General features: G+C 41.4%; 1 protein-coding gene across 1 annotated transcript in view; it reads right to left on the reverse strand.

Annotated features, from left to right (window-relative positions):
• LOC135101682 (serine proteinase stubble-like) overlaps window positions 1-25,000 on the reverse strand; it is a 58,270-nt gene that overhangs the window by 27,862 nt on the left and 5,408 nt on the right. Inside the window, exons 5-11 of the mRNA XM_064006007.1 lie at window positions 21,290-21,484; window positions 18,312-18,392; window positions 15,471-15,677; window positions 9,714-9,890; window positions 6,793-6,873; window positions 3,958-4,164; window positions 1,042-1,122 (exon numbers count right to left, since the gene is read on the reverse strand). Coding sequence (XP_063862077.1) covers window positions 21,314-21,484 — 171 coding nt within the window. The 3' untranslated portion in view covers window positions 1,042-1,122; window positions 3,958-4,164; window positions 6,793-6,873; ... (2 more) ...; window positions 18,312-18,392; window positions 21,290-21,313. The remainder of the gene's footprint in view (window positions 1-1,041; window positions 1,123-3,957; window positions 4,165-6,792; window positions 6,874-9,713; window positions 9,891-15,470; window positions 15,678-18,311; window positions 18,393-21,289; window positions 21,485-25,000) is intronic.

A 25,000-nucleotide genomic window follows, 5' to 3' on the forward strand; every position in this document is an offset into this window, starting at 1 on the left:
TATTTATTTATTCATTTATACAAGTCAGTGCTAGAGTAATATATATGTATAAAAAGGCCTACTAAGGTCCCTGTAGGTCAAAGGTCATCCTTCAAATACTGATTAACTCTTGTATTAGGGTGGTGGACAGAATAGTGGTGAAATATTGAGAATACTGGTGAACTCTTGTATTAGTGAGGTGGACAAAATAGTGGTGAAAGATTGAGAATACTGGTTAAATGTTGTATTAATGAGGTGGATAGACTAGTGGTGAAATATTGAGAATACTGGATAACTCTTGTATTAGGTGGGTGGTGGTGATGGTGGTGGTGGTTATTGTTGTTGTTGCTGCAGTCAGAAGCCATGATATTTATTCAATTTGTTTACTTGGGTTTGCACACAGAAGGTAAAAAGAAGCAAAAAATAAAATCATGCTAAAAAACACAAAAGAAAAAGAAGTTAAAGAAAGAAAGAAAGAAAAAAATGAACAAAATTAAAAAGAAGAGCTTAAAAATCAAAGGTAGCTTTTGTTGTTGACCGAAAAAGATAAATAAATAAATAAACAAACAAAAATGCATCCAAATTTCAGGCTTTCGTTATTATTATTGTTGTTGTTGTTGTTATTATTAATGTAGGTGTGGAGGGCAGTCTGCCACTCTCCAGACCCCCAGGACCCTTTTCATCACTTCCGGTAACAGCAGCAGCAGTACTAGTAATAGTAGCAACAGTATTAGAAGAAGAGGAAGAAGTAGTAGTAGTAGTAGTAGTAGTAGTAGTAGTAGTAGTAGTAGTAGTAGTAGTAGTAGTAGTAGTAGTAGTAGTAGTAGTCCTCCCTCTCCCATTGGCCTGTTATATTTAGTCTGTCCACCACCTCTCTCTCTCTTGCTGGTTATAGTAATAGTAGTAGTAGTGGTCCTCCCTCTCCCATTGGCCTTATACATTGAAGCATGATAATACATAGCTGTGTTGCCTCATATGATGTACAGAGGGTGTACATGGCAGTGTATGTATGTGTTGTGGCTTATACAATGCTCTCATACACTAAAGCATGATGATACATACCGCTTTATTGCCTTGTATGAAGTATTGATGTGTCAACAGTGTTCTTGCATCCCATCTGTCTTGTGTTGGCCTGGTTCACCTCTGCAATACAAAAGAAATTATTATTAGTATTACTGATGCTAGTAGTAGTAGAAATAATAGTAGTAGTAGTAGTAGTAGTAGTAGTAGTAGTAGTAGTAGTAGTAGTAGTAGTAGTAGTAGTAGTAGTAAGTAGTAGTAGTAGTAATGATTTATCCATCTATGTTTTAAATGTTTTTTTTAATTATTGTGATGTCATAATGCTTTCTCTCCTTCTCTATCTAACCCTCTCTCTCTCTCTCTCTCTCTCTCTCTCTCTCTCTCTCTCTCTCTCTCTCTCTCTCTCTCTCACATTCTCTCTCTCCCCGCAGACAGTGAGCGCAACATGGTAAGGACAGAGAAGTTCCTGGAGGTGATCAACGCAGCCAACACTTCCCTGCCGGAGCTGCGGAAACTGTCTTGGTCTGGCATTCCCTCACAAGTCCGTGCTGTGGCTTGGAGGTAATTAAATGTATGTATGTATGTGTGTATGTATGTGTGTGTGTTAGGTAGTACTAGTGAAGTTATGAATGTTTTTGTTTGTCTGTTAATTTTTAGTAATATAAAATAAAAAAAAAAAAAACACATTAATTTCTCTCTCTCTCTCTCTCAGGGCTACCTCCCAGCAAACTCAGAGAGACGAGAGGACACGCTGCGAAGGAAACGAGAGGAATAATGGAGCTTTGTGGACCAGTACTATGGCACGAGGCACGAGGATATCCACCAAGATACCTTTAGACAGGTGTGTGTGTGTGTGTGTGTGTGTGTGTGTGTGTGTGTGTGTGTGTGTGTGTGTGTGATAATCTTCCTTTCCTGTTTTTTTTTCTTTCAATATTTTTTTCTCTCTCTTTTTCTTTATTTTCTATGTGTGTGTATATCAGTTTAAAAGCTTCATTCTCCTGTCATAGGAATATTTGTCACCTGGTGTATCTTTTCAGTCATTCTTTTATATACTGACTAAGATCTCTATCCTTGTAATATAGAGACCACAAAAGCAAGTATTCTCCTCTCTACTGCTCTCATCTAACCTAACCTAACATAACCTTAGCAAACCAAACCTAACCAAACCAAACCAAACTTAACCTAACCAAACCTAACTTAACCTAACCAAACTTAACCTAACCCAACCTAACCAAACCAAACTTAACCTAACCCAACCTAACCAAACCAAACTTAACTTAACCGAACTTAACTTAACCTAACCTAATCGAATTTAACCTAACTTAACCTAACCTAACCAAACTTAACTTAACCTAACCTAACCTAACCAAACCTAACTTAACCTAACCTAACCAAACTTAACCTAACCTAACCTAACCAAACTTAACTTAACCTAACCAAACTTAACCTAGTCTCACCAAACCCACGTCTCTCCACAGATTCACATTGACATCCCACGCATGTCTCCCCTGATTCCGTTGTTCCAACAAACAATCGTACAAGAAATGTTTGAGCACATTCTGTACATCTGGGCCATCCGTCACCCTGCCTCAGGTTACGTGCAGGGGATCAACGACCTTGTCACACCCTTCTTCATCGTCTTCCTTCATGAGGTGGTTCCTAAAGGTGAGGTTTTCAATGTCTTTTCCTACTTTGTGATTTAGATTAAGTTCTTGTCTTGTAAGGGCCTATTCTGTAATGCTCTGCTTTCTTGTTCCTTCTCTGCCATCTAGACTTTTCCAGAGTCACAGAGGGATAATTAGCTGTGTTCTCAAGAGTGTTTCTCCTGTTCATAATGTAGAAGTCTTGTTAATCTGTTACCACAATTTTAAAAACACTTAAAAATGCTTTGCTCATTTATCAAGACTGTTTTTCAAGGTCAAGGAGATGATTAGCCAGTTTTCAAGAGTGCTTCTCCTGTTAATAATGTACAAGTCTTGTTAATCTGTCACTAGAATCATGAAAAACACACTTAAAAACATGTACAGCTTCATCTAGAGCCTTTTTGAAAACAGAGGAAGTACAGCACAGAAGTGTTTCAAAATATGGTACCAAATATCTATCAGTTTATCTATCCATCAGTTTATTTTGTTAGAAAAGGGAACAAGGGAGAGAGAGAGAGAGAGAGAGAGAGAGAGAGAGAGAGAGAGAGAGAGAGAGAGAGAGAGAGAGAGAGAGAGAGAGAGAGAGAGAGAGAGAGAGAAATATAAACGATGATAATAAACTTGTAAGAAAAGGAGGAGGAGGAGGAGGAGGAAGAGGAGGAGGAGGAGGAGGAAGAGGAATAAGCAAGATAAACAACAACAACAGCAACAGCAGCAGCAGCAGCAACAACAACAACAACAACAACAACAACAACAACAACAACAACAACAACAACAACAACAACAACAACAACAACAACAACTCAGTCTTTCCATAAAACAAAGACAAGACACATTTTCTTCCAAAACATTTTCCAAAACCATTTTTCACATCATTTCTGAGACAGGAAGTGAGATTCAGTTGAATATTCAATTATCAGGGGGCAATTTCCTGCTAACCCTCTTAAATTGGGGGAGGAGGAGGAGGAGGAGGAGGAGGAGGAGGAGGAGGAGGAGGAGGAGGAGGAGGAGGAGGAGGAGGAGGAGGAGGAGGAGGAGGACATGAACTGATAAGAAAATTTCAACAGTATATTTTGTATTTTTGAAGCAGGAAACCACAGATTGAAGCAGTAAAACAATAAAAAAAACCCAGCTGGAAGAGGAGGAGGAGGAGGAGGAGGAGGAGGAGGAGGAGGAGGAGGAGGAGGAGGAGGAGGAGGAGGAGGAGGAGGAGGAGGAGGAGGAGGAGGAGGAGGAGGAGGAGGAGGAGGAGGAGGAGGAGGAGGAGAAGGAGGAGGAGGAGAAGGAGGAGGAGGAGAGAAAATTCATGTATTACCTTATTTGGAAGTGGCAGTGGATCTTAGTCCTTGTTTTCCGCCTGGCTCTGTTCCTTCTGTGCCACGCTGAGTGCTGTGGTGGTGGTGGTGGTGGTGGTGGTGGTGGTGGTGGTGGTGGTGGTGGTGGTGGTGGTGGTGGTGGTGGTGGTGGTGGTGGCGGTGGTCATGGTGGTGGTGGTGGTCATGGTGGTCATGGTGGTGGTAGCCTGTCGGAATAAAAGCAACATTAGTAATTTTCATGTACCAGTAATGTAAGTAATGTACCAGTAAATATATCAATAAATGAAAGAATGTTAATAATTGTGGAGGTGAAGAGAGACACAGGTGTTACGGCTCAGTTCTGACTAGTCTTGCTGTTGTGTCTAGGGGTGAGTAAGCCCTGGTGTTGGTCTTATTGATGCTGGGCTGGGCTGCTTGTGGCCTCAACCTGCTGGGTGATGGGCTGGTTCAGGCGCAGACTCACCCACTAATCAGCCCCGGTCATGTGTGAAGGGTGCACCAAGTATTGCTGCAGTTATTAATATTTGTGATGAAATCTGAAACTGTTCCTGAGATCACCAGGTACGGGAACACACAGGGGCCACGTGGCTACACTTGTGAGGTGTAATACATTAATACTTCACATTAAGGCAAGAACAATGTGAAGATGTGCTCAGTACGCCACGTTTGTCAAGGATACAATGCTCAAGACACAATGAACATCACACAGAGACTGGCTGTGTTGTTAAGGAGCTGCCATGCTGTGCTGTGCTGTGCTGTGCTGTGCTGCCTTGCCTCTCAACCTGTACACTCATATTTAAAGCAGTGAGGTGCAGTTTACACCCTTGCTGTGTGCTGTGTCTCAGTGTGTGCCCAGCCCATCCACAAGGATAGCCAGGGTGCTGGACAGACAGGGCACACATGAGGCTGTGCCACCTGTCCAGCAGCCCAGTAATGCAAGAACAGGGGAGGCAGGGTAAACTCTGGAACTCCCTGCCTGCTTCTGTATTTCCACCTTCCTATGACTTGAATTCCTTCAAGAGGGAGGTTTCAAGACACTTATTCATCAATTTTTGACCACTGCTTTGACACTTTTATGGCACTGGCATTTCAGTGGGCATATTTTCTTATTGGATTTTTGTTGCCCTTGGCCAGTGTCACTCCTACATAAAATTGAAAAAAAAAAAAAAAAAAAGCTGACCTAAGCGTGGTGACACAGAGGTACCAGCAAGTGACCTCAGGAAGATGAAAAAGTAATGGAGGTCATCTATTTCACCAATCACAATGACATGAAGGCTAGGGACACCACAGGGCCAAGACACCACCACCAACACCACGCCGCCCTTCACGCGTCACCCAGGCCGACAGGTTGGCGGCCCAGCGCGTTGGCCTCACACTTGCACTGTTCCTCCCCTGGTATGTGTGTGTGTGTGTGTGTGTGTGTGTGTGTGTGTGTGTGTGTGTGTGTGTGTGTGTGTGTGTGTGTGTGTGTGTGTGTGTGTGTGTGTACAGGACTTCCAGGTATTGATTTAACAGAGATTGTGTGAAACAGAATCTATTAACATATAGTATCAGGTAAAATGACACACTGATTACTGTCCTAATGTGTGTCCTAACTCATAATAATTTTGTATTATTTTTTGTACTATTGGGTACTATTAAAGGCTTGTACTAACTCTTAATATTATTGTGGGCTATTATATCACCTCTAACTATCAGTACTATTCTTTACTACTATCCAGGCAATAGTAATCCATTCTTTTCAACCATCAAGTGAGAGAGACAGATTTATTTATTTATTTATTCATTTATACAAGCCAGTGCTAGAGTAATATATATGTATAAAAAGGCCTACTAAGGTCCCTGTAGGTCAAAGGTCATCCTTCAAATACTGATTAACTCTTGTATTAGGGTGGTGGACAGAATAGTGGTGAAATATTGAGAATACTGGTGAACTCTTGTATTAGTGAGGTGGACAAAATAGTGGTGAAAGATTGAGAATACTGGTTAAATGTTGTATTAATGAGGTGGATAGACTAGTGGTGAAATATTGAGAATACTGGATAACTCTTGTATTAGGTGGGTGGTGGTGATGGTGGTGGTGGTTATTGTTGTTGTTGCTGCAGTCAGAAGCCATGATATTTATTCAATTTGTTTACTTGGGTTTGCACACAGAAGGTAAAAAGAAGCAAAAAATAAAATCATGCTAAAAAACACAAAAGAAAAAAGAAGTTAAAGAAAGAAAGAAAGAAAAAAATGAACAAAATTAAAAAGAAGAGCTTAAAAATCAAAGGTAGCTTTTGTTGTTGACCGAAAAAGATAAATAAATAAATAAACAAACAAAAATGCATCCAAATTTCAGGCTTTCGTTATTATTATTGTTGTTGTTGTTGTTATTATTAATGTAGGTGTGGAGGGCAGTCTGCCACTCTCCAGACCCCCAGGACCCTTTTCATCACTTCCGGTAACAGCAGCAGCAGTACTAGTAATAGTAGCAACAGTATTAGAAGAAGAGGAAGAAGTAGTAGTAGTAGTAGTAGTAGTAGTAGTAGTAGTAGTAGTAGTAGTAGTAGTAGTAGTAGTAGTAGTAGTAGTAGTAGTAGTAGTAGTAGTAGTCCTCCCTCTCCCATTGGCCTGTTATATTTAGTCTGTCCACCACCTCTCTCTCTCTCTTGCTGGTTATAGTAATAGTAGTAGTAGTAGTAGTCCTCCCTCTCCCATTGGCCTTATACATTGAAGCATGATAATACATAGCTGTGTTGCCTCATATGATGTACAGAGGGTGTACATGGCAGTGTATGTATGTGTTGTGGCTTATACAATGCTCTCATACACTAAAGCATGATGATACATACCGCTTTATTGCCTTGTATGAAGTATTGATGTGTCAACAGTGTTCTTGCATCCCATCTGTCTTGTGTTGGCCTGGTTCACCTCTGCAATACAAAAGAAATTATTATTAGTATTACTGATGCTAGTAGTAGTAGAAATAATAGTAGTAGTAGTAGTAGTAGTAGTAGTAGTAGTAGTAGTAGTAGTAGTAGTAGTAGTAGTAGTAGTAGTAGTAGTAGTAGTAGTAGTAGTAATGATTTATCCATCTATGTTTTAAATGTTTTTTTTAATTATTGTGATGTCATAATGCTTTCTCTCCTTCTCTATCTAACCCTCTCTCTCTCTCTCTCTCTCTCTCTCTCTCTCTCTCTCTCTCTCTCTCTCTCTCTCTCTCTCTCTCACATTCTCTCTCTCCCCGCAGACAGTGAGCGCGACATGGTAAGGACAGAGAAGTTCCTGGAGGTGATCAACGCAGCCAACACTTCCCTGCCGGAGCTGCGGAAACTGTCTTGGTCTGGCATTCCCTCACAAGTCCGTGCTGTGGCTTGGAGGTAATTAAATGTATGTATGTATGTGTGTATGTATGTGTGTGTGTTAGGTAGTACTAGTGAAGTTATGAATGTTTTTGTTTGTCTGTTAATTTTTAGTAATATAAAATAAAAAAAAAACACATTAATTTCTCTCTCTCTCTCTCTCAGGGCATCCTCCCAGCAAACTCAGAGAGACGAGAGGACACGCTGCGAAGGAAACGAGAGGAATAATGGAGTTTTGTGGACCAGTACTATGGCACGAGGCACGAGGATATCCACCAAGATACCTTTAGACAGGTGTGTGTGTGTGTGTGTGTGTGTGTGTGTGTGTGTGTGTGTGTGTGTGTGTGTGTGTTGATAATCTTCCTTTCCTGTTTTTTTTTCTTTCAATTTTTTTCTCTCTCTTTTTCTTTATTTTCTATGTGTGTGTATATCAGTTTAAAAGCTTCATTCTCCTGTCATAGGAATATTTGTCACCTGGTGTATCTTTTCAGTCATTCTTTTATATACTGACTAAGATCTCTATCCTTGTAATATAGAGACCACAAAAGCAAGTATTCTCCTCTCTACTGCTCTCATCTAACCTAACCTAACATAACCTTAGCAAACCAAACCTAACCAAACCAAACCAAACTTAACCTAACCTAACCAAACCTAACTTAACCTAACCAAACTTAACCTAACCCAACCTAACCAAACCAAACTTAACCTAACCCAACCTAACCAAACCAAACTTAACTTAACCGAACTTAACTTAACCTAACCTAATCGAATTTAACCTAACTTAACCTAACCTAACCAAACTTAACTTAACCTAACCTAACCTAACCAAACCTAACTTAACCTAACCTAACCAAACTTAACCTAACCTAACCTAACCAAACTTAACTTAACCTAACCAAACTTAACCTAGTCTCACCAAACCCACGTCTCTCCACAGATTCACATTGACATCCCACGCATGTCTCCCCTGATTCCGTTGTTCCAACAAACAATCGTACAAGAAATGTTTGAGCACATTCTGTACATCTGGGCCATCCGTCACCCTGCCTCAGGTTACGTGCAGGGGATCAACAACCTTGTCACACCCTTCTTCATCGTCTTCCTTCATGAGGTGGTTCCTAAAGGTGAGGTTTTCAATGTCTTTTCCTACTTTGTGATTTAGATTAAGTTCTTGTCTTGTAAGGGCCTATTCTGTAATGCTCTGCTTTCTTGTTCCTTCTCTGCCATCTAGACTTTTCCAGAGTCACAGAGGGATAATTAGCTGTGTTCTCAAGAGTGTTTCTCCTGTTCATAATGTAGAAGTCTTGTTAATCTGTTACCACAATTTTAAAAACACTTAAAAATGCTTTGCTCATTTATCAAGACTGTTTTTCAAGGTCAAGGAGATGATTAGCCAGTTTTCAAGAGTGCTTCTCCTGTTAATAATGTACAAGTCTTGTTAATCTGTCACTAGAATCATGAAAAACACACTTAAAAACATGTACAGCTTCATCTAGAGCCTTTTTGAAAACAGAGGAAGTACAGCACAGAAGTGTTTCAAAATATGGTACCAAATATCTATCAGTTTATCTATCCATCAGTTTATTTTGTTAGAAAAGGGAACAAGGGAGAGAGAGAGAGAGAGAGAGAGAGAGAGAGAGAGAGAGAGAGAGAGAGAGAGAGAGAGAGAGAGAGAGAGAGAGAGAGAGAGAGAGAGAGAGAGAGAGAGAGAGAGAGAGAAATATAAACGATGATAATAAACTTGTAAGAAAAGGAGGAGGAGGAGGAGGAGGAAGAGGAGGAGGAGGAGGAGGAAGAGGAATAAGCAAGATAAACAACAACAACAGCAACAGCAGCAGCAGCAGCAACAACAACAACAACAACAACAACAACAACAACAACAACAACAACAACAACTCAGTCTTTCCATAAAACAAAGACAAGACACATTTTCTTCCAAAACATTTTCCAAAACCATTTTTCACATCATTTCTGAGACAGGAAGTGAGATTCAGTTGAATATTCAATTATCAGGGGGCAATTTCCTGCTAACCCTCTTAAATTGGGGGAGGAGGAGGAGGAGGAGGAGGAGGAGGAGGAGGAGGAGGAGGAGGAGGAGGAGGAGGAGGAGGAGGAGGAGGAGGAGGAGGACATGAACTGATAAGAAAATTTCAACAGTATATTTTGTATTTTTGAAGCAGGAAACCACAGATTGAAGCAGTAAAACAATAAAAAAAACCCAGCTGGAAGAGGAGGAGGAGGAGGAGGAGGAGGAGGAGGAGGAGGAGGAGGAGGAGGAGGAGGAGGAGGAGGAGGAGGAGGAGGAGGAGGAGGAGGAGGAGGAGGAGGAGGAGGAGGAGGAGGAGGAGGAGGAGGAGGAGGAGGAGGAGGAGGAGGAGAAGGAGGAGGAGGAGAGAAAATTCATGTATTACCTTATTTGGAAGTGGCAGTGGATCTTAGTCCTTGTTTTCCGCCTGGCTCTGTTCCTTCTGTGCCACGCTGAGTGCTGTGGTGGTGGTGGTGGTGGTGGTGGTGGTGGTGGTGGTGGTGGTGGTGGTGGCGGTGGTCATGGTGGTGGTGGTGGTCATGGTGGTCATGGTGGTGGTAGCCTGTCGGAATAAAAGCAACATTAGTAATTTTCATGTACCAGTAATGTAAGTAATGTACCAGTAAATATATCAATAAATGAAAGAATGTTAATAATTGTGGAGGTGAAGAGAGACACAGGTGTTACGGCTCAGTTCTGACTAGTCTTGCTGTTGTGTCTAGGGGTGAGTAAGCCCTGGTGTTGGTCTTATTGATGCTGGGCTGGGCTGCTTGTGGCCTCAACCTGCTGGGTGATGGGCTGGTTCAGGCGCAGACTCACCCACTAATCAGCCCCGGTCATGTGTGAAGGGTGCACCAAGTATTGCTGCAGTTATTAATATTTGTGATGAAATCTGAAACTGTTCCTGAGATCACCAGGTACGGGAACACACAGGGGCCACGTGGCTACACTTGTGAGGTGTAATACATTAATACTTCACATTAAGGCAAGAACAATGTGAAGATGTGCTCAGTACGCCACGTTTGTCAAGGATACAATGCTCAAGACACAATGAACATCACACAGAGACTGGCTGTGTTGTTAAGGAGCTGCCATGCTGTGCTGTGCTGTGCTGTGCTGTGCTGCCTTGCCTCTCAACCTGTACACTCATATTTAAAGCAGTGAGGTGCAGTTTACACCCTTGCTGTGTGCTGTGTCTCAGTGTGTGCCCAGCCCATCCACAAGGATAGCCAGGGTGCTGGACAGACAGGGCACACATGAGGCTGTGCCACCTGTCCAGCAGCCCAGTAATGCAAGAACAGGGGAGGCAGGGTAAACTCTGGAACTCCCTGCCTGCTTCTGTATTTCCACCTTCCTATGACTTGAATTCCTTCAAGAGGGAGGTTTCAAGACACTTATTCATCAATTTTTGACCACTGCTTTGACACTTTTATGGCACTGGCATTTCAGTGGGCATATTTTCTTATTGGATTTTTGTTGCCCTTGGCCAGTGTCACTCCTACATAAAATTGAAAAAAAAAAAAAAAAAAAGCTGACCTAAGCGTGGTGACACAGAGGTACCAGCAAGTGACCTCAGGAAGATGAAAAAGTAATGGAGGTCATCTATTTCACCAATCACAATGACATGAAGGCTAGGGACACCACAGGGCCAAGACACCACCACCAACACCACGCCGCCCTTCACGCGTCACCCAGGCCGACAGGTTGGCGGCCCAGCGCGTTGGCCTCACACTTGCACTGTTCCTCCCCTGGTATGTGTGTGTGTGTGTGTGTGTGTGTGTGTGTGTGTGTGTGTGTGTGTGTGTGTGTGTGTGTGTGTGTGTGTGTGTGTGTGTGTGTGTACAGGACTTCCAGGTATTGATTTAACAGAGATTGTGTGAAACAGAATCTATTAACATATAGTATCAGGTAAAATGACACACTGATTACTGTCCTAATGTGTGTCCTAACTCATAATAATTTTGTATTATTTTTTGTACTATTGGGTACTATTAAAGGCTTGTACTAACTCTTAATATTATTGTGGGCTATTATATCACCTCTAACTATCAGTACTATTCTTTACTACTATCCAGGCAATAGTAATCCATTCTTTTCAACCATCAAGTGAGAGAGACAGATTTATTTATTTATTTATTCATTTATACAAGCCAGTGCTAGAGTAATATATATGTATAAAAAGGCCTACTAAGGTCCCTGTAGGTCAAAGGTCATCCTTCAAATACTGATTAACTCTTGTATTAGGGTGGTGGACAGAATAGTGGTGAAATATTGAGAATACTGGTGAACTCTTGTATTAGTGAGGTGGACAAAATAGTGGTGAAAGATTGAGAATACTGGTTAAATGTTGTATTAATGAGGTGGATAGACTAGTGGTGAAATATTGAGAATACTGGATAACTCTTGTATTAGGTGGGTGGTGGTGATGGTGGTGGTGGTTATTGTTGTTGTTGCTGCAGTCAGAAGCCATGATATTTATTCAATTTGTTTACTTGGGTTTGCACACAGAAGGTAAAAGAAGCAAAAAATAAAATCATGCTAAAAAACACAAAAGAAAAAAAGAAGTTAAAGAAAGAAAGAAAGAAAAAAATGAACAAAATTAAAAAGAAGAGCTTAAAAATCAAAGGTAGCTTTTGTTGTTGACCGAAAAAGATAAATAAATAAATAAACAAACAAAAATGCATCCAAATTTCAGGCTTTCGTTATTATTATTGTTGTTGTTGTTGTTGTTATTATTAATGTAGGTGTGGAGGGCAGTCTGCCACTCTCCAGACCCCCAGGACCCTTTTCATCACTTCCGGTAACAGCAGCAGCAGTACTAGTAATAGTAGCAACAGTATTAGAAGAAGAGGAAGAAGTAGTAGTAGTAGTAGTAGTAGTAGTAGTAGTAGTAGTAGTAGTAGTAGTAGTAGTAGTAGTAGTAGTAGTAGTAGTAGTAGTCCTCCCTCTCCCATTGGCCTGTTATATTTAGTCTGTCCACCACCTCTCTCTCTCTCTTGCTGGTTATAGTAATAGTAGTAGTAGTAGTCCTCCCTCTCCCATTGGCCTTATACATTGAAGCATGATAATACATAGCTGTGTTGCCTCATATGATGTACAGAGGGTGTACATGGCAGTGTATGTATGTGTTGTGGCTTATACAATGCTCTCATACACTAAAGCATGATGATACATACCGCTTTATTGCCTTGTATGAAGTATTGATGAGTCAACAGTGTTCTTGCATCCCATCTGTCTTGTGTTGGCCTGGTTCACCTCTGCAATACAAAAGAAATTATTATTAGTATTACTGATGCTAGTAGTAGTAGAAATAATAGTAGTAGTAGTAGTAGTAGTAGTAGTAGTAGTAGTAGTAGTAGTAGTAGTAGTAGTAGTAGTAGTAGTAGAAGTAGTAGTAGTAGTAATGATTTATCCATCTATGTTTTAAATGTTTTTTTTAATTATTGTGATGTCATAATGCTTTCTCTCCTTCTCTATCTAACCCTCTCTCTCTCTCTCTCTCTCTCTCTCTCTCTCTCTCTCTCTCTCTCTCTCTCTCTCTCTCACATTCTCTCTCTCCCCGCAGACAGTGAGCGCGACATGGTAAGGACAGAGAAGTTCCTGGAGGTGATCAACGCAGCCAACACTTCCCTGCCGGAGCTGCGGAAACTGTCTTGGTCTGGCATTCCCTCACAAGTCCGTGCTGTGGCTTGGAGGTAATTAAATGTATGTATGTATGTGTGTATGTATGTGTGTGTGTTAGGTAGTACTAGTGAAGTTATGAATGTTTTTGTTTGTCTGTTAATTTTTAGTAATATAAAATAAAAAAAAAAAAACACATTAATTTCTCTCTCTCTCTCTCTCAGGGCATCCTCCCAGCAAACTCAGAGAGACGAGAGGACACGCTGCGAAGGAAACGAGAGGAATAATGGAGTTTTGTGGACCAGTACTATGGCACGAGGCACGAGGATATCCACCAAGATACCTTTAGACAGGTGTGTGTGTGTGTGTGTGTGTGTGTGTGTGTGTGTGTGTGTGTGTGTGTGTGTGTGTGTGTTGATAATCTTCCTTTCCTGTTTTTTTCTTTCAATATTTTTTTCTCTCTCTTTTTCTTTATTTTCTATGTGTGTGTATATCAGTTTAAAAGCTTCATTCTCCTGTCATAGGAATATTTGTCACCTGGTGTATCTTTTCAGTCATTCTTTTATATACTGACTAAGATCTCTATCCTTGTAATATAGAGACCACAAAAGCAAGTATTCTCCTCTCTACTGCTCTCATCTAACCTAACCTAACATAACCTTAGCAAACCAAACCTAACCAAACCAAACCAAACTTAACCTAACCAAACCTAACTTAACCTAACCAAACTTAACCTAACCCAACCTAACCAAACCAAACTTAACCTAACCCAACCTAACCAAACCAAACTTAACTTAACCGAACTTAACTTAACCTAACCTAATCGAATTTAACCTAACTTAACCTAACCTAACCAAACTTAACTTAACCTAACCTAACCTAACCAAACCTAACTTAACCTAACCTAACCAAACTTAACCTAACCTAACCTAACCAAACTTAACTTAACCTAACCAAACTTAACCTAGTCTCACCAAACCCACGTCTCTCCACAGATTCACATTGACATCCCACGCATGTCTCCCCTGATTCCGTTGTTCCAACAAACAATCGTACAAGAAATGTTTGAGCACATTCTGTACATCTGGGCCATCCGTCACCCTGCCTCAGGTTACGTGCAGGGGATCAACGACCTTGTCACACCCTTCTTCATCGTCTTCCTTCATGAGGTGGTTCCTAAAGGTGAGGTTTTCAATGTCTTTTCCTACTTTGTGATTTAGATTAAGTTCTTGTCTTGTAAGGGCCTATTCTGTAATGCTCTGCTTTCTTGTTCCTTCTCTGCCATCTAGACTTTTCCAGAGTCACAGAGGGATAATTAGCTGTGTTCTCAAGAGTGTTTCTCCTGTTCATAATGTAGAAGTCTTGTTAATCTGTTACCACAATTTTAAAAACACTTAAAAATGCTTTGCTCATTTATCAAGACTGTTTTTCAAGGTCAAGGAGATGATTAGCCAGTTTTCAAGAGTGCTTCTCCTGTTAATAATGTACAAGTCTTGTTAATCTGTCACTAGAATCATGAAAAACACACTTAAAAACATGTACAGCTTCATCTAGAGCCTTTTTGAAAACAGAGGAAGTACAGCACAGAAGTGTTTCAAAATATGGTACCAAATATCTATCAGTTTATCTATCCATCAGTTTATTTTGTTAGAAAAGGGAACAAGGGAGAGAGAGAGAGAGAGAGAGAGAGAGAGAGAGAGAGAGAGAGAGAGAGAGAGAGAGAGAGAGAGAGAGAGAGAGAGAGAGAGAGAGAGAGAGAGAGAGAGAGAGAGAGAGAGAGAAATATAAACGATGATAATAAACTTGTAAGAAAAGGAGGAGGAGGAGGAGGAGGAAGAGGAGGAGGAGGAGGAGGAAGAGGAATAAGCAAGATAAACAACAACAACAGCAACAGCAGCAGCAGCAGCAACAACAACAACAACAACAACAACAACAACAACAACAACAACAACAACAACAACAACAACAACAACAACAACAACAACAACAACAACAACTCAGTCTTTCCATAAAACAAAGACAAGACACATTTTCTTCCAAAACATTTTCCAAAACCATTTTTCACATCATTTCTGAGACAGGAAGTGAGATTCAGTTGAATATTCAATTATCAGGGGGCAATTTCCTGCTAACCCTCTTAAATTGGGGGAGGAGGAGGAGGAGGAGGAGGAGGAGGAGGAGGAGGAGGAGGAGGAGGAGGAGGAGGAGGAGGAGGAGGAGGAGGAGGAGGAGGAGGACATGAACTGATAAGAAAATTTCAACAGTATATTTTGTATTTTTGAAGCAGGAAACCACAGATTGAAGCAGTAAAACAATAAAAAAAACCCAGCTGGAAGAGGAGGAGGAGGAGGAGGAGGAGGAGGAGGAGGAGGAGGAGGAGGAGGAGGAGGAGGAGGAGGAGGAGGAGGAGGAGGAGGAGGAGGAGGAGGAGGAGGAGGAGGAGGAGGAGGAGGAGGAGGAGGAGGAGGAGGAGAAGGAGGAGGAGGAGAAGGAGGAGGAGGAGAGAAAATTCATGTATTACCTTATTTGGAAGTGGCAGTGGATCTTAGTCCTTGTTTTCCGCCTGGCTCTGTTCCTTCTGTGCCACGCTGAGTGCTGTGGTGGTGGTGGTGGTGGTGGTGGTGGTGGTGGTGGTGGTGGTGGTGGTGGTGGTGGTGGTGGTGGTGGTGGTGGTGGTGGCGGTGGTCATGGTGGTGGTGGTGGTCATGGTGGTCATGGTGGTGGTAGCCTGTCGGAATAAAAGCAACATTAGTAATTTTCATGTACCAGTAATGTAAGTAATGTACCAGTAAATATATCAATAAATGAAAGAATGTTAATAATTGTGGAGGTGAAGAGAGACACAGGTGTTACGGCTCAGTTCTGACTAGTCTTGCTGTTGTGTCTAGGGGTGAGTAAGCCCTGGTGTTGGTCTTATTGATGCTGGGCTGGGCTGCTTGTGGCCTCAACCTGCTGGGTGATGGGCTGGTTCAGGCGCAGACTCACCCACTAATCAGCCCCGGTCATGTGTGAAGGGTGCACCAAGTATTGCTGCAGTTATTAATATTTGTGATGAAATCTGAAACTGTTCCTGAGATCACCAGGTACGGGAACACACAGGGGCCACGTGGCTACACTTGTGAGGTGTAATACATTAATACTTCACATTAAGGCAAGAACAATGTGAAGATGTGCTCAGTACGCCACGTTTGTCAAGGATACAATGCTCAAGACACAATGAACATCACACAGAGACTGGCTGTGTTGTTAAGGAGCTGCCATGCTGTGCTGTGCTGTGCTGTGCTGTGCTGCCTTGCCTCTCAACCTGTACACTCATATTTAAAGCAGTGAGGTGCAGTTTACACCCTTGCTGTGTGCTGTGTCTCAGTGTGTGCCCAGCCCATCCACAAGGATAGCCAGGGTGCTGGACAGACAGGGCACACATGAGGCTGTGCCACCTGTCCAGCAGCCCAGTAATGCAAGAACAGGGGAGGCAGGGTAAACTCTGGAACTCCCTGCCTGCTTCTGTATTTCCACCTTCCTATGACTTGAATTCCTTCAAGAGGGAGGTTTCAAGACACTTATTCATCAATTTTTGACCACTGCTTTGACACTTTTATGGCACTGGCATTTCAGTGGGCATATTTTCTTATTGGATTTTTGTTGCCCTTGGCCAGTGTCACTCCTACATAAAATTGAAAAAAAAAAAAAAAAAAAGCTGACCTAAGCGTGGTGACACAGAGGTACCAGCAAGTGACCTCAGGAAGATGAAAAAGTAATGGAGGTCATCTATTTCACCAATCACAATGACATGAAGGCTAGGGACACCACAGGGCCAAGACACCACCACCAACACCACGCCGCCCTTCACGCGTCACCCAGGCCGACAGGTTGGCGGCCCAGCGCGTTGGCCTCACACTTGCACTGTTCCTCCCCTGGTATGTGTGTGTGTGTGTGTGTGTGTGTGTGTGTGTGTGTGTGTGTGTGTGTGTGTGTGTGTGTGTGTGTGTGTGTGTGTGTGTGTGTGTGTGTGTGTACAGGACTTCCAGGTATTGATTTAACAGAGATTGTGTGAAACAGAATCTATTAACATATAGTATCAGGTAAAATGACACACTGATTACTGTCCTAATGTGTGTCCTAACTCATAATAATTTTGTATTATTTTTTGTACTATTGGGTACTATTAAAGGCTTGTACTAACTCTTAATATTATTGTGGGCTATTATATCACCTCTAACTATCAGTACTATTCTTTACTACTATCCAGGCAATAGTAATCCATTCTTTTCAACCATCAAGTGAGAAGGACAGATTTATTTATTTATTTATTCATTTATACAAGCCAGTGCTAGAGTAATATATATGTATAAAAAGGCCTACTAAGGTCCCTGTAGGTCAAAGGTCATCCTTCAAATACTGATTAACTCTTGTATTAGGGTGGTGGACAGAATAGTGGTGAAATATTGAGAATACTGGTGAACTCTTGTATTAGTGAGGTGGACAAAATAGTGGTGAAAGATTGAGAATACTGGTTAAATGTTGTATTAATGAGGTGGATAGACTAGTGGTGAAATATTGAGAATACTGGATAACTCTTGTATTAGGTGGGTGGTGGTGATGGTGGTGGTGGTTATTGTTGTTGTTGCTGCAGTCAGAAGCCATGATATTTATTCAATTTGTTTACTTGGGTTTGCACACAGAAGGTAAAAAGAAGCAAAAAATAAAATCATGCTAAAAAACACAAAAGAAAAAAGAAGTTAAAGAAAGAAAGAAAGAAAAAAATGAACAAAATTAAAAAGAAGAGCTTAAAAATCAAAGGTAGCTTTTGTTGTTGACCGAAAAAGATAAATAAATAAATAAACAAACAAAAATGCATCCAAATTTCAGGCTTTCGTTATTATTATTGTTGTTGTTGTTGTTATTATTAATGTAGGTGTGGAGGGCAGTCTGCCACTCTCCAGACCCCCAGGACCCTTTTCATCACTTCCGGTAACAGCAGCAGCAGTACTAGTAATAGTAGCAACAGTATTAGAAGAAGAGGAAGAAGTAGTAGTAGTAGTAGTAGTAGTAGTAGTAGTAGTAGTAGTAGTAGTAGTAGTAGTAGTAGTAGTAGTAGTAGTAGTAGTAGTAGTAGTAGTAGTCCTCCCTCTCCCATTGGCCTGTTATATTTAGTCTGTCCACCACCTCTCTCTCTCTCTTGCTGGTTATAGTAATAGTAGTAGTAGTAGTAGTCCTCCCTCTCCCATTGGCCTTATACATTGAAGCATGATAATACATAGCTGTGTTGCCTCATATGATGTACAGAGGGTGTACATGGCAGTGTATGTATGTGTTGTGGCTTATACAATGCTCTCATACACTAAAGCATGATGATACATACCGCTTTATTGCCTTGTATGAAGTATTGATGTGTCAACAGTGTTCTTGCATCCCATCTGTCTTGTGTTGGCCTGGTTCACCTCTGCAATACAAAAGAAATTATTATTAGTATTACTGATGCTAGTAGTAGTAGAAATAATAGTAGTAGTAGTAGTAGTAGTAGTAGTAGTAGTAGTAGTAGTAGTAGTAGTAGTAGTAGTAGTAGTAGTAGAAGTAGTAGTAGTAGTAATGATTTATCCATCTATGTTTTAAATGTTTTTTTTAATTATTGTGATGTCATAATGCTTTCTCTCCTTCTCTATCTAACCCTCTCTCTCTCTCTCTCTCTCTCTCTCTCTCTCTCTCTCTCTCTCTCTCTCTCTCTCTCTCTCACATTCTCTCTCTCCCCGCAGACAGTGAGCGCGACATGGTAAGGACAGAGAAGTTCCTGGAGGTGATCAACGCAGCCAACACTTCCCTGCCGGAGCTGCGGAAACTGTCTTGGTCTGGCATTCCCTCACAAGTCCGTGCTGTGGCTTGGAGGTAATTAAATGTATGTATGTATGTGTGTATGTATGTGTGTGTGTTAGGTAGTACTAGTGAAGTTATGAATGTTTTTGTTTGTCTGTTAATTTTTAGTAATATAAAATAAAAAAAAAAAAAACACATTAATTTCTCTCTCTCTCTCTCTCAGGGCATCCTCCCAGCAAACTCAGAGAGACGAGAGGACACGCTGCGAAGGAAACGAGAGGAATAATGGAGTTTTGTGGACCAGTACTATGGCACGAGGCACGAGGATATCCACCAAGATACCTTTAGACAGGTGTGTGTGTGTGTGTGTGTGTGTGTGTGTGTGTGTGTGTGTGTGTGTGTGTGTGTGTGTGTGTGTGTGTGTGTGTGTGTGTGTGTCTGTGTGTGTGTGTGTGTTGATAATCTTCCTTTCCTGTTTTTTTTTCTTTCAATATTTTTTTCTCTCTCTTTTTCTTTATTTTCTATGTGTGTGTATATCAGTTTAAAAGCTTCATTCTCCTGTCATAGGAATATTTGTCACCTGGTGTATCTTTTCAGTCATTCTTTTATATACTGACTAAGATCTCTATCCTTGTAATATAGAGACCACAAAAGCAAGTATTCTCCTCTCTACTGCTCTCATCTAACCTAACCTAACATAACCTTAGCAAACCAAACCTAACCAAACCAAACCAAACTTAACCTAACCTAACCAAACCTAACTTAACCTAACCAAACTTAACCTAACCCAACCTAACCAAACCAAACTTAACCTAACCCAACCTAACCAAACCAAACTTAACTTAACCGAACTTAACTTAACCTAACCTAATCGAATTTAACCTAACTTAACCTAACCTAACCAAACTTAACTTAACCTAACCTAACCTAACCAAACCTAACTTAACCTAACCTAACCAAACTTAACCTAACCTAACCTAACCAAACTTAACTTAACCTAACCAAACTTAACCTAGTCTCACCAAACCCACGTCTCTCCACAGATTCACATTGACATCCCACGCATGTCTCCCCTGATTCCGTTGTTCCAACAAACAATCGTACAAGAAATGTTTGAGCACATTCTGTACATCTGGGCCATCCGTCACCCTGCCTCAGGTTACGTGCAGGGGATCAACGACCTTGTCACACCCTTCTTCATCGTATTCCTTCATGAGGTGGTTCCTAAAGGTGAGGTTTTCAATGTCTTTTCCTACTTTGTGATTTAGATTAAGTTCTTGTCTTGTAAGGGCCTATTCTGTAATGCTCTGCTTTCTTGTTCCTTCTCTGCCATCTAGACTTTTCCAGAGTCACAGAGGGATAATTAGCTGTGTTCTCAAGAGTGTTTCTCCTGTTGATAATGTAGAAGTCTTGTTAATCTGTTACCACAATTTTAAAAACACTTAAAAATGCTTTGCTCATTTATCAAGACTGTTTTTCAAGGTCAAGGAGATGATTAGCCAGTTTTCAAGAGTGCTTCTCCTGTTAATAATGTACAAGTCTTGTTAATCTGTCACTAGAATCATGAAAAACACACTTAAAAACATGTACAGCTTCATCTAGAGCCTTTTTGAAAACAGAGGAAGTACAGCACAGAAGTGTTTCAAAATATGGTACCAAATATCTATCAGTTTATCTATCCATCAGTTTATTTTGTTAGAAAAGGGAACAAGGGAGAGAGAGAGAGAGAGAGAGAGAGAGAGAGAGAGAGAGAGAGAGAGAGAGAGAGAGAGAGAGAGAGAGAGAGAGAGAGAGAGAGAGAGAGAGAGAGAGAGAGAGAAATATAAACGATGATAATAAACTTGTAAGAAAAGGAGGAGGAGGAGGAGGAGGAAGAGGAGGAGGAGGAGGAGGAAGAGGAATAAGCAAGATAAACAACAACAACAGCAACAGCAGCAGCAGCAGCAACAACAACAACAACAACAACAACAACAACAACAACAACAACAACAACTCAGTCTTTCCATAAAACAAAGACAAGACACATTTTCTTCCAAAACATTTTCCAAAACCATTTTTCACATCATTTCTGAGACAGGAAGTGAGATTCAGTTGAATATTCAATTATCAGGGGGCAATTTCCTGCTAACCCTCTTAAATTGGGGGAGGAGGAGGAGGAGGAGGAGGAGGAGGAGGAGGAGGAGGAGGAGGAGGAGGAGGAGGAGGAGGAGGAGGAGGAGGAGGAGGAGGAGGAGGACATGAACTGATAAGAAAATTTCAACAGTATATTTTGTATTTTTGAAGCAGGAAACCACAGATTGAAGCAGTAAAACAATAAAAAAAACCCAGCTGGAAGAGGAGGAGGAGGAGGAGGAGGAGGAGGAGGAGGAGGAGGAGGAGGAGGAGGAGGAGGAGGAGGAGGAGGAGGAGGAGGAGGAGGAGGAGGAGGAGGAGGAGGAGGAGGAGGAGGAGGAGGAGGAGGAGGAGGAGGAGGAGGAGGAGAAGGAGGAGGAGGAGAAGGAGGAGGAGGAGAGAAAATTCATGTATTACCTTATTTGGAAGTGGCAGTGGATCTTAGTCCTTGTTTTCCGCCTGGCTCTGTTCCTTCTGTGCCACGCTGAGTGCTGTGGTGGTGGTGGTGGTGGTGGTGGTGGTGGTGGTGGTGGTGGTGGTGGTGGTGGTGGTGGTGGTGGTGGCGGTGGTCATGGTGGTGGTGGTGGTCATGGTGGTCATGGTGGTGGTAGCCTGTCGGAATAAAAGCAACATTAGTAATTTTCATGTACCAGTAATGTAAGTAATGTACCAGTAAATATATCAATAAATGAAAGAATGTTAATAATTGTGGAGGTGAAGAGAGACACAGGTGTTACGGCTCAGTTCTGACTAGTCTTGCTGTTGTGTCTAGGGGTGAGTAAGCCCTGGTGTTGGTCTTATTGATGCTGGGCTGGGCTGCTTGTGGCCTCAACCTGCTGGGTGATGGGCTGGTTCAGGCGCAGACTCACCCACTAATCAGCCCCGGTCATGTGTGAAGGGTGCACCAAGTATTGCTGCAGTTATTAATATTTGTGATGAAATCTGAAACTGTTCCTGAGATCACCAGGTACGGGAACACACAGGGGCCACGTGGCTACACTTGTGAGGTGTAATACATTAATACTTCACATTAAGGCAAGAACAATGTGAAGATGTGCTCAGTACGCCACGTTTGTCAAGGATACAATGCTCAAGACACAATGAACATCACACAGAGACTGGCTGTGTTGTTAAGGAGCTGCCATGCTGTGCTGTGCTGTGCTGTGCTGTGCTGCCTTGCCTCTCAACCTGTACACTCATATTTAAAGCAGTGAGGTGCAGTTTACACCCTTGCTGTGTGCTGTGTCTCAGTGTGTGCCCAGCCCATCCACAAGGATAGCCAGGGTGCTGGACAGACAGGGCACACATGAGGCTGTGCCACCTGTCCAGCAGCCCAGTAATGCAAGAACAGGGGAGGCAGGGTAAACTCTGGAACTCCCTGCCTGCTTCTGTATTTCCACCTTCCTATGACTTGAATTCCTTCAAGAGGGAGGTTTCAAGACACTTATTCATCAATTTTTGACCACTGCTTTGACACTTTTATGGCACTGGCATTTCAGTGGGCATATTTTCTTATTGGATTTTTGTTGCCCTTGGCCAGTGTCACTCCTACATAAAATTGAAAAAAAAAAAAAAAAAAAAGCTGACCTAAGCGTGGTGACACAGAGGTACCAGCAAGTGACCTCAGGAAGATGAAAAAGTAATGGAGGTCATCTATTTCACCAATCACAATGACATGAAGGCTAGGGACACCACAGGGCCAAGACACCACCACCAACACCACGCCGCCCTTCACGCGTCACCCAGGCCGACAGGTTGGCGGCCCAGCGCGTTGGCCTCACACTTGCACTGTTCCTCCCCTGGTATGTGTGTGTGTGTGTGTGTGTGTGTGTGTGTGTGTGTGTGTGTGTGTGTGTGTGTGTGTGTGTGTGTGTGTGTGTGTGTGTGTGTACAGGACTTCCAGGTATTGATTTAACAGAGATTGTGTGAAACAGAATCTATTAACATATAGTATCAGGTAAAATGACACACTGATTACTGTCCTAATGTGTGTCCTAACTCATAATAATTTTGTATTATTTTTTGTACTATTGGGTACTATTAAAGGCTTGTACTAACTCTTAATATTATTGTGGGCTATTATATCACCTCTAACTATCAGTACTATTCTTTACTACTATCCAGGCAATAGTAATCCATTCTTTTCAACCATCAAGTGAGAGAGACAGATTTATTTATTTATTTATTCATTTATACAAGCCAGTGCTAGAGTAATATATATGTATAAAAAAGGCCTACTAAGGTCCCTGTAGGTCAAAGGTCATCCTTCAAATACTGATTAACTCTTGTATTAGGGTGGTGGACAGAATAGTGGTGAAATATTGAGAATACTGGTGAACTCTTGTATTAGTGAGGTGGACAAAATAGTGGTGAAAGATTGAGAATACTGGTTAAATGTTGTATTAATGAGGTGGATAGACTAGTGGTGAAATATTGAGAATACTGGATAACTCTTGTATTAGGTGGGTGGTGGTGATGGTGGTGGTGGTTATTGTTGTTGTTTGCTGCAGTCAGAAGCCATGATATTTTATTCAATTTGTTTACTTGGGTTTGCACACAGAAGGTAAAAAGAAGCAAAAAATAAAATCATGCTAAAAAACACAAAAGAAAAAAGAAGTTAAAGAAAGAAAGAAAGAAAAAAATGAACAAAATTAAAAAGAAGAGCTTAAAAATCAAAGGTAGCTTTTGTTGTTGACCGAAAAAGATAAATAAATAAATAAACAAACAAAAATGCATCCAAATTTCAGGCTTTCGTTATTATTATTGTTGTTGTTGTTGTTATTATTAATGTAGGTGTGGAGGGCAGTCTGCCACTCTCCAGACCCCCAGGACCCTTTTCATCACTTCCGGTAACAGCAGCAGCAGTACTAGTAATAGTAGCAACAGTATTAGAAGAAGAGGAAGAAGTAGTAGTAGTAGTAGTAGTAGTAGTAGTAGTAGTAGTAGTAGTAGTAGTAGTAGTAGTAGTCCTCCCTCTCCCATTGGCCTGTTATATTTAGTCTGTCCACCACCTCTCTCTCTCTCTTGCTGGTTATAGTAATAGTAGTAGTAGTAGTAGTCCCTCTCCCATTGGCCTTATACATTGAAGCATGATAATACATAGCTGTGTTGCCTCATATGATGTACAGAGGGTGTACATGGCAGTGTATGTATGTGTTGTGGCTTATACAATGCTCTCATACACTAAAGCATGATGATACATACCGCTTTATTGCCTTGTATGAAGTATTGATGTGTCAACAGTGTTCTTGCATCCCATCTGTCTTGTGTTGGCCTGGTTCACCTCTGCAATACAAAAGAAATTATTATTAGTATTACTGATGCTAGTAGTAGTAGAAATAATAGTAGTAGTAGTAGTAGTAGTAGTAGTAGTAGTAGTAGTAGTAGTAGTAGTAGTAGTAGTAGTAGAAGTAGTAGTAGTAGTAATGATTTATCCATCTATGTTTTAAATGTTTTTTTTAATTATTGTGATGTCATAATGCTTTCTCTCCTTCTCTATCTAACCCTCTCTCTCTCTCTCTCTCTCTCTCTCTCTCTCTCTCTCTCTCTCTCTCTCTCTCTCTCACATTCTCTCTCTCCCCGCAGACAGTGAGCGCGACATGGTAAGGACAGAGAAGTTCCTGGAGGTGATCAACGCAGCCAACACTTCCCTGCCGGAGCTGCGGAAACTGTCTTGGTCTGGCATTCCCTCACAAGTCCGTGCTGTGGCTTGGAGGTAATTAAATGTATGTATGTATGTGTGTATGTATGTGTGTGTGTTAGGTAGTACTAGTGAAGTTATGAATGTTTTTGTTTGTCTGTTAATTTTTAGTAATATAAAAAAAAAAAAAAAACACATTAATTTCTCTCTCTCTCTCTCTCAGGGCATCCTCCCAGCAAACTCAGAGAGACGAGAGGACACGCTGCGAAGGAAACGAGAGGAATAATGGAGTTTTGTGGACCAGTACTATGGCACGAGGCACGAGGATATCCACCAAGATACCTTTAGACAGGTGTGTGTGTGTGTGTGTGTGTGTGTGTGTGTGTGTGTTGATAATCTTCCTTTCCTGTTTTTTTTTCTTTCAATATTTTTTTCTCTCTCTTTTTCTTTATTTTCTATGTGTGTGTATATCAGTTTAAAAGCTTCAT

Source organism: Scylla paramamosain, chromosome 6 (assembly GCF_035594125.1).
Source record: "Scylla paramamosain isolate STU-SP2022 chromosome 6, ASM3559412v1, whole genome shotgun sequence".
Taxonomy (NCBI): Eukaryota; Metazoa; Arthropoda; class Malacostraca; order Decapoda; family Portunidae; genus Scylla; species Scylla paramamosain.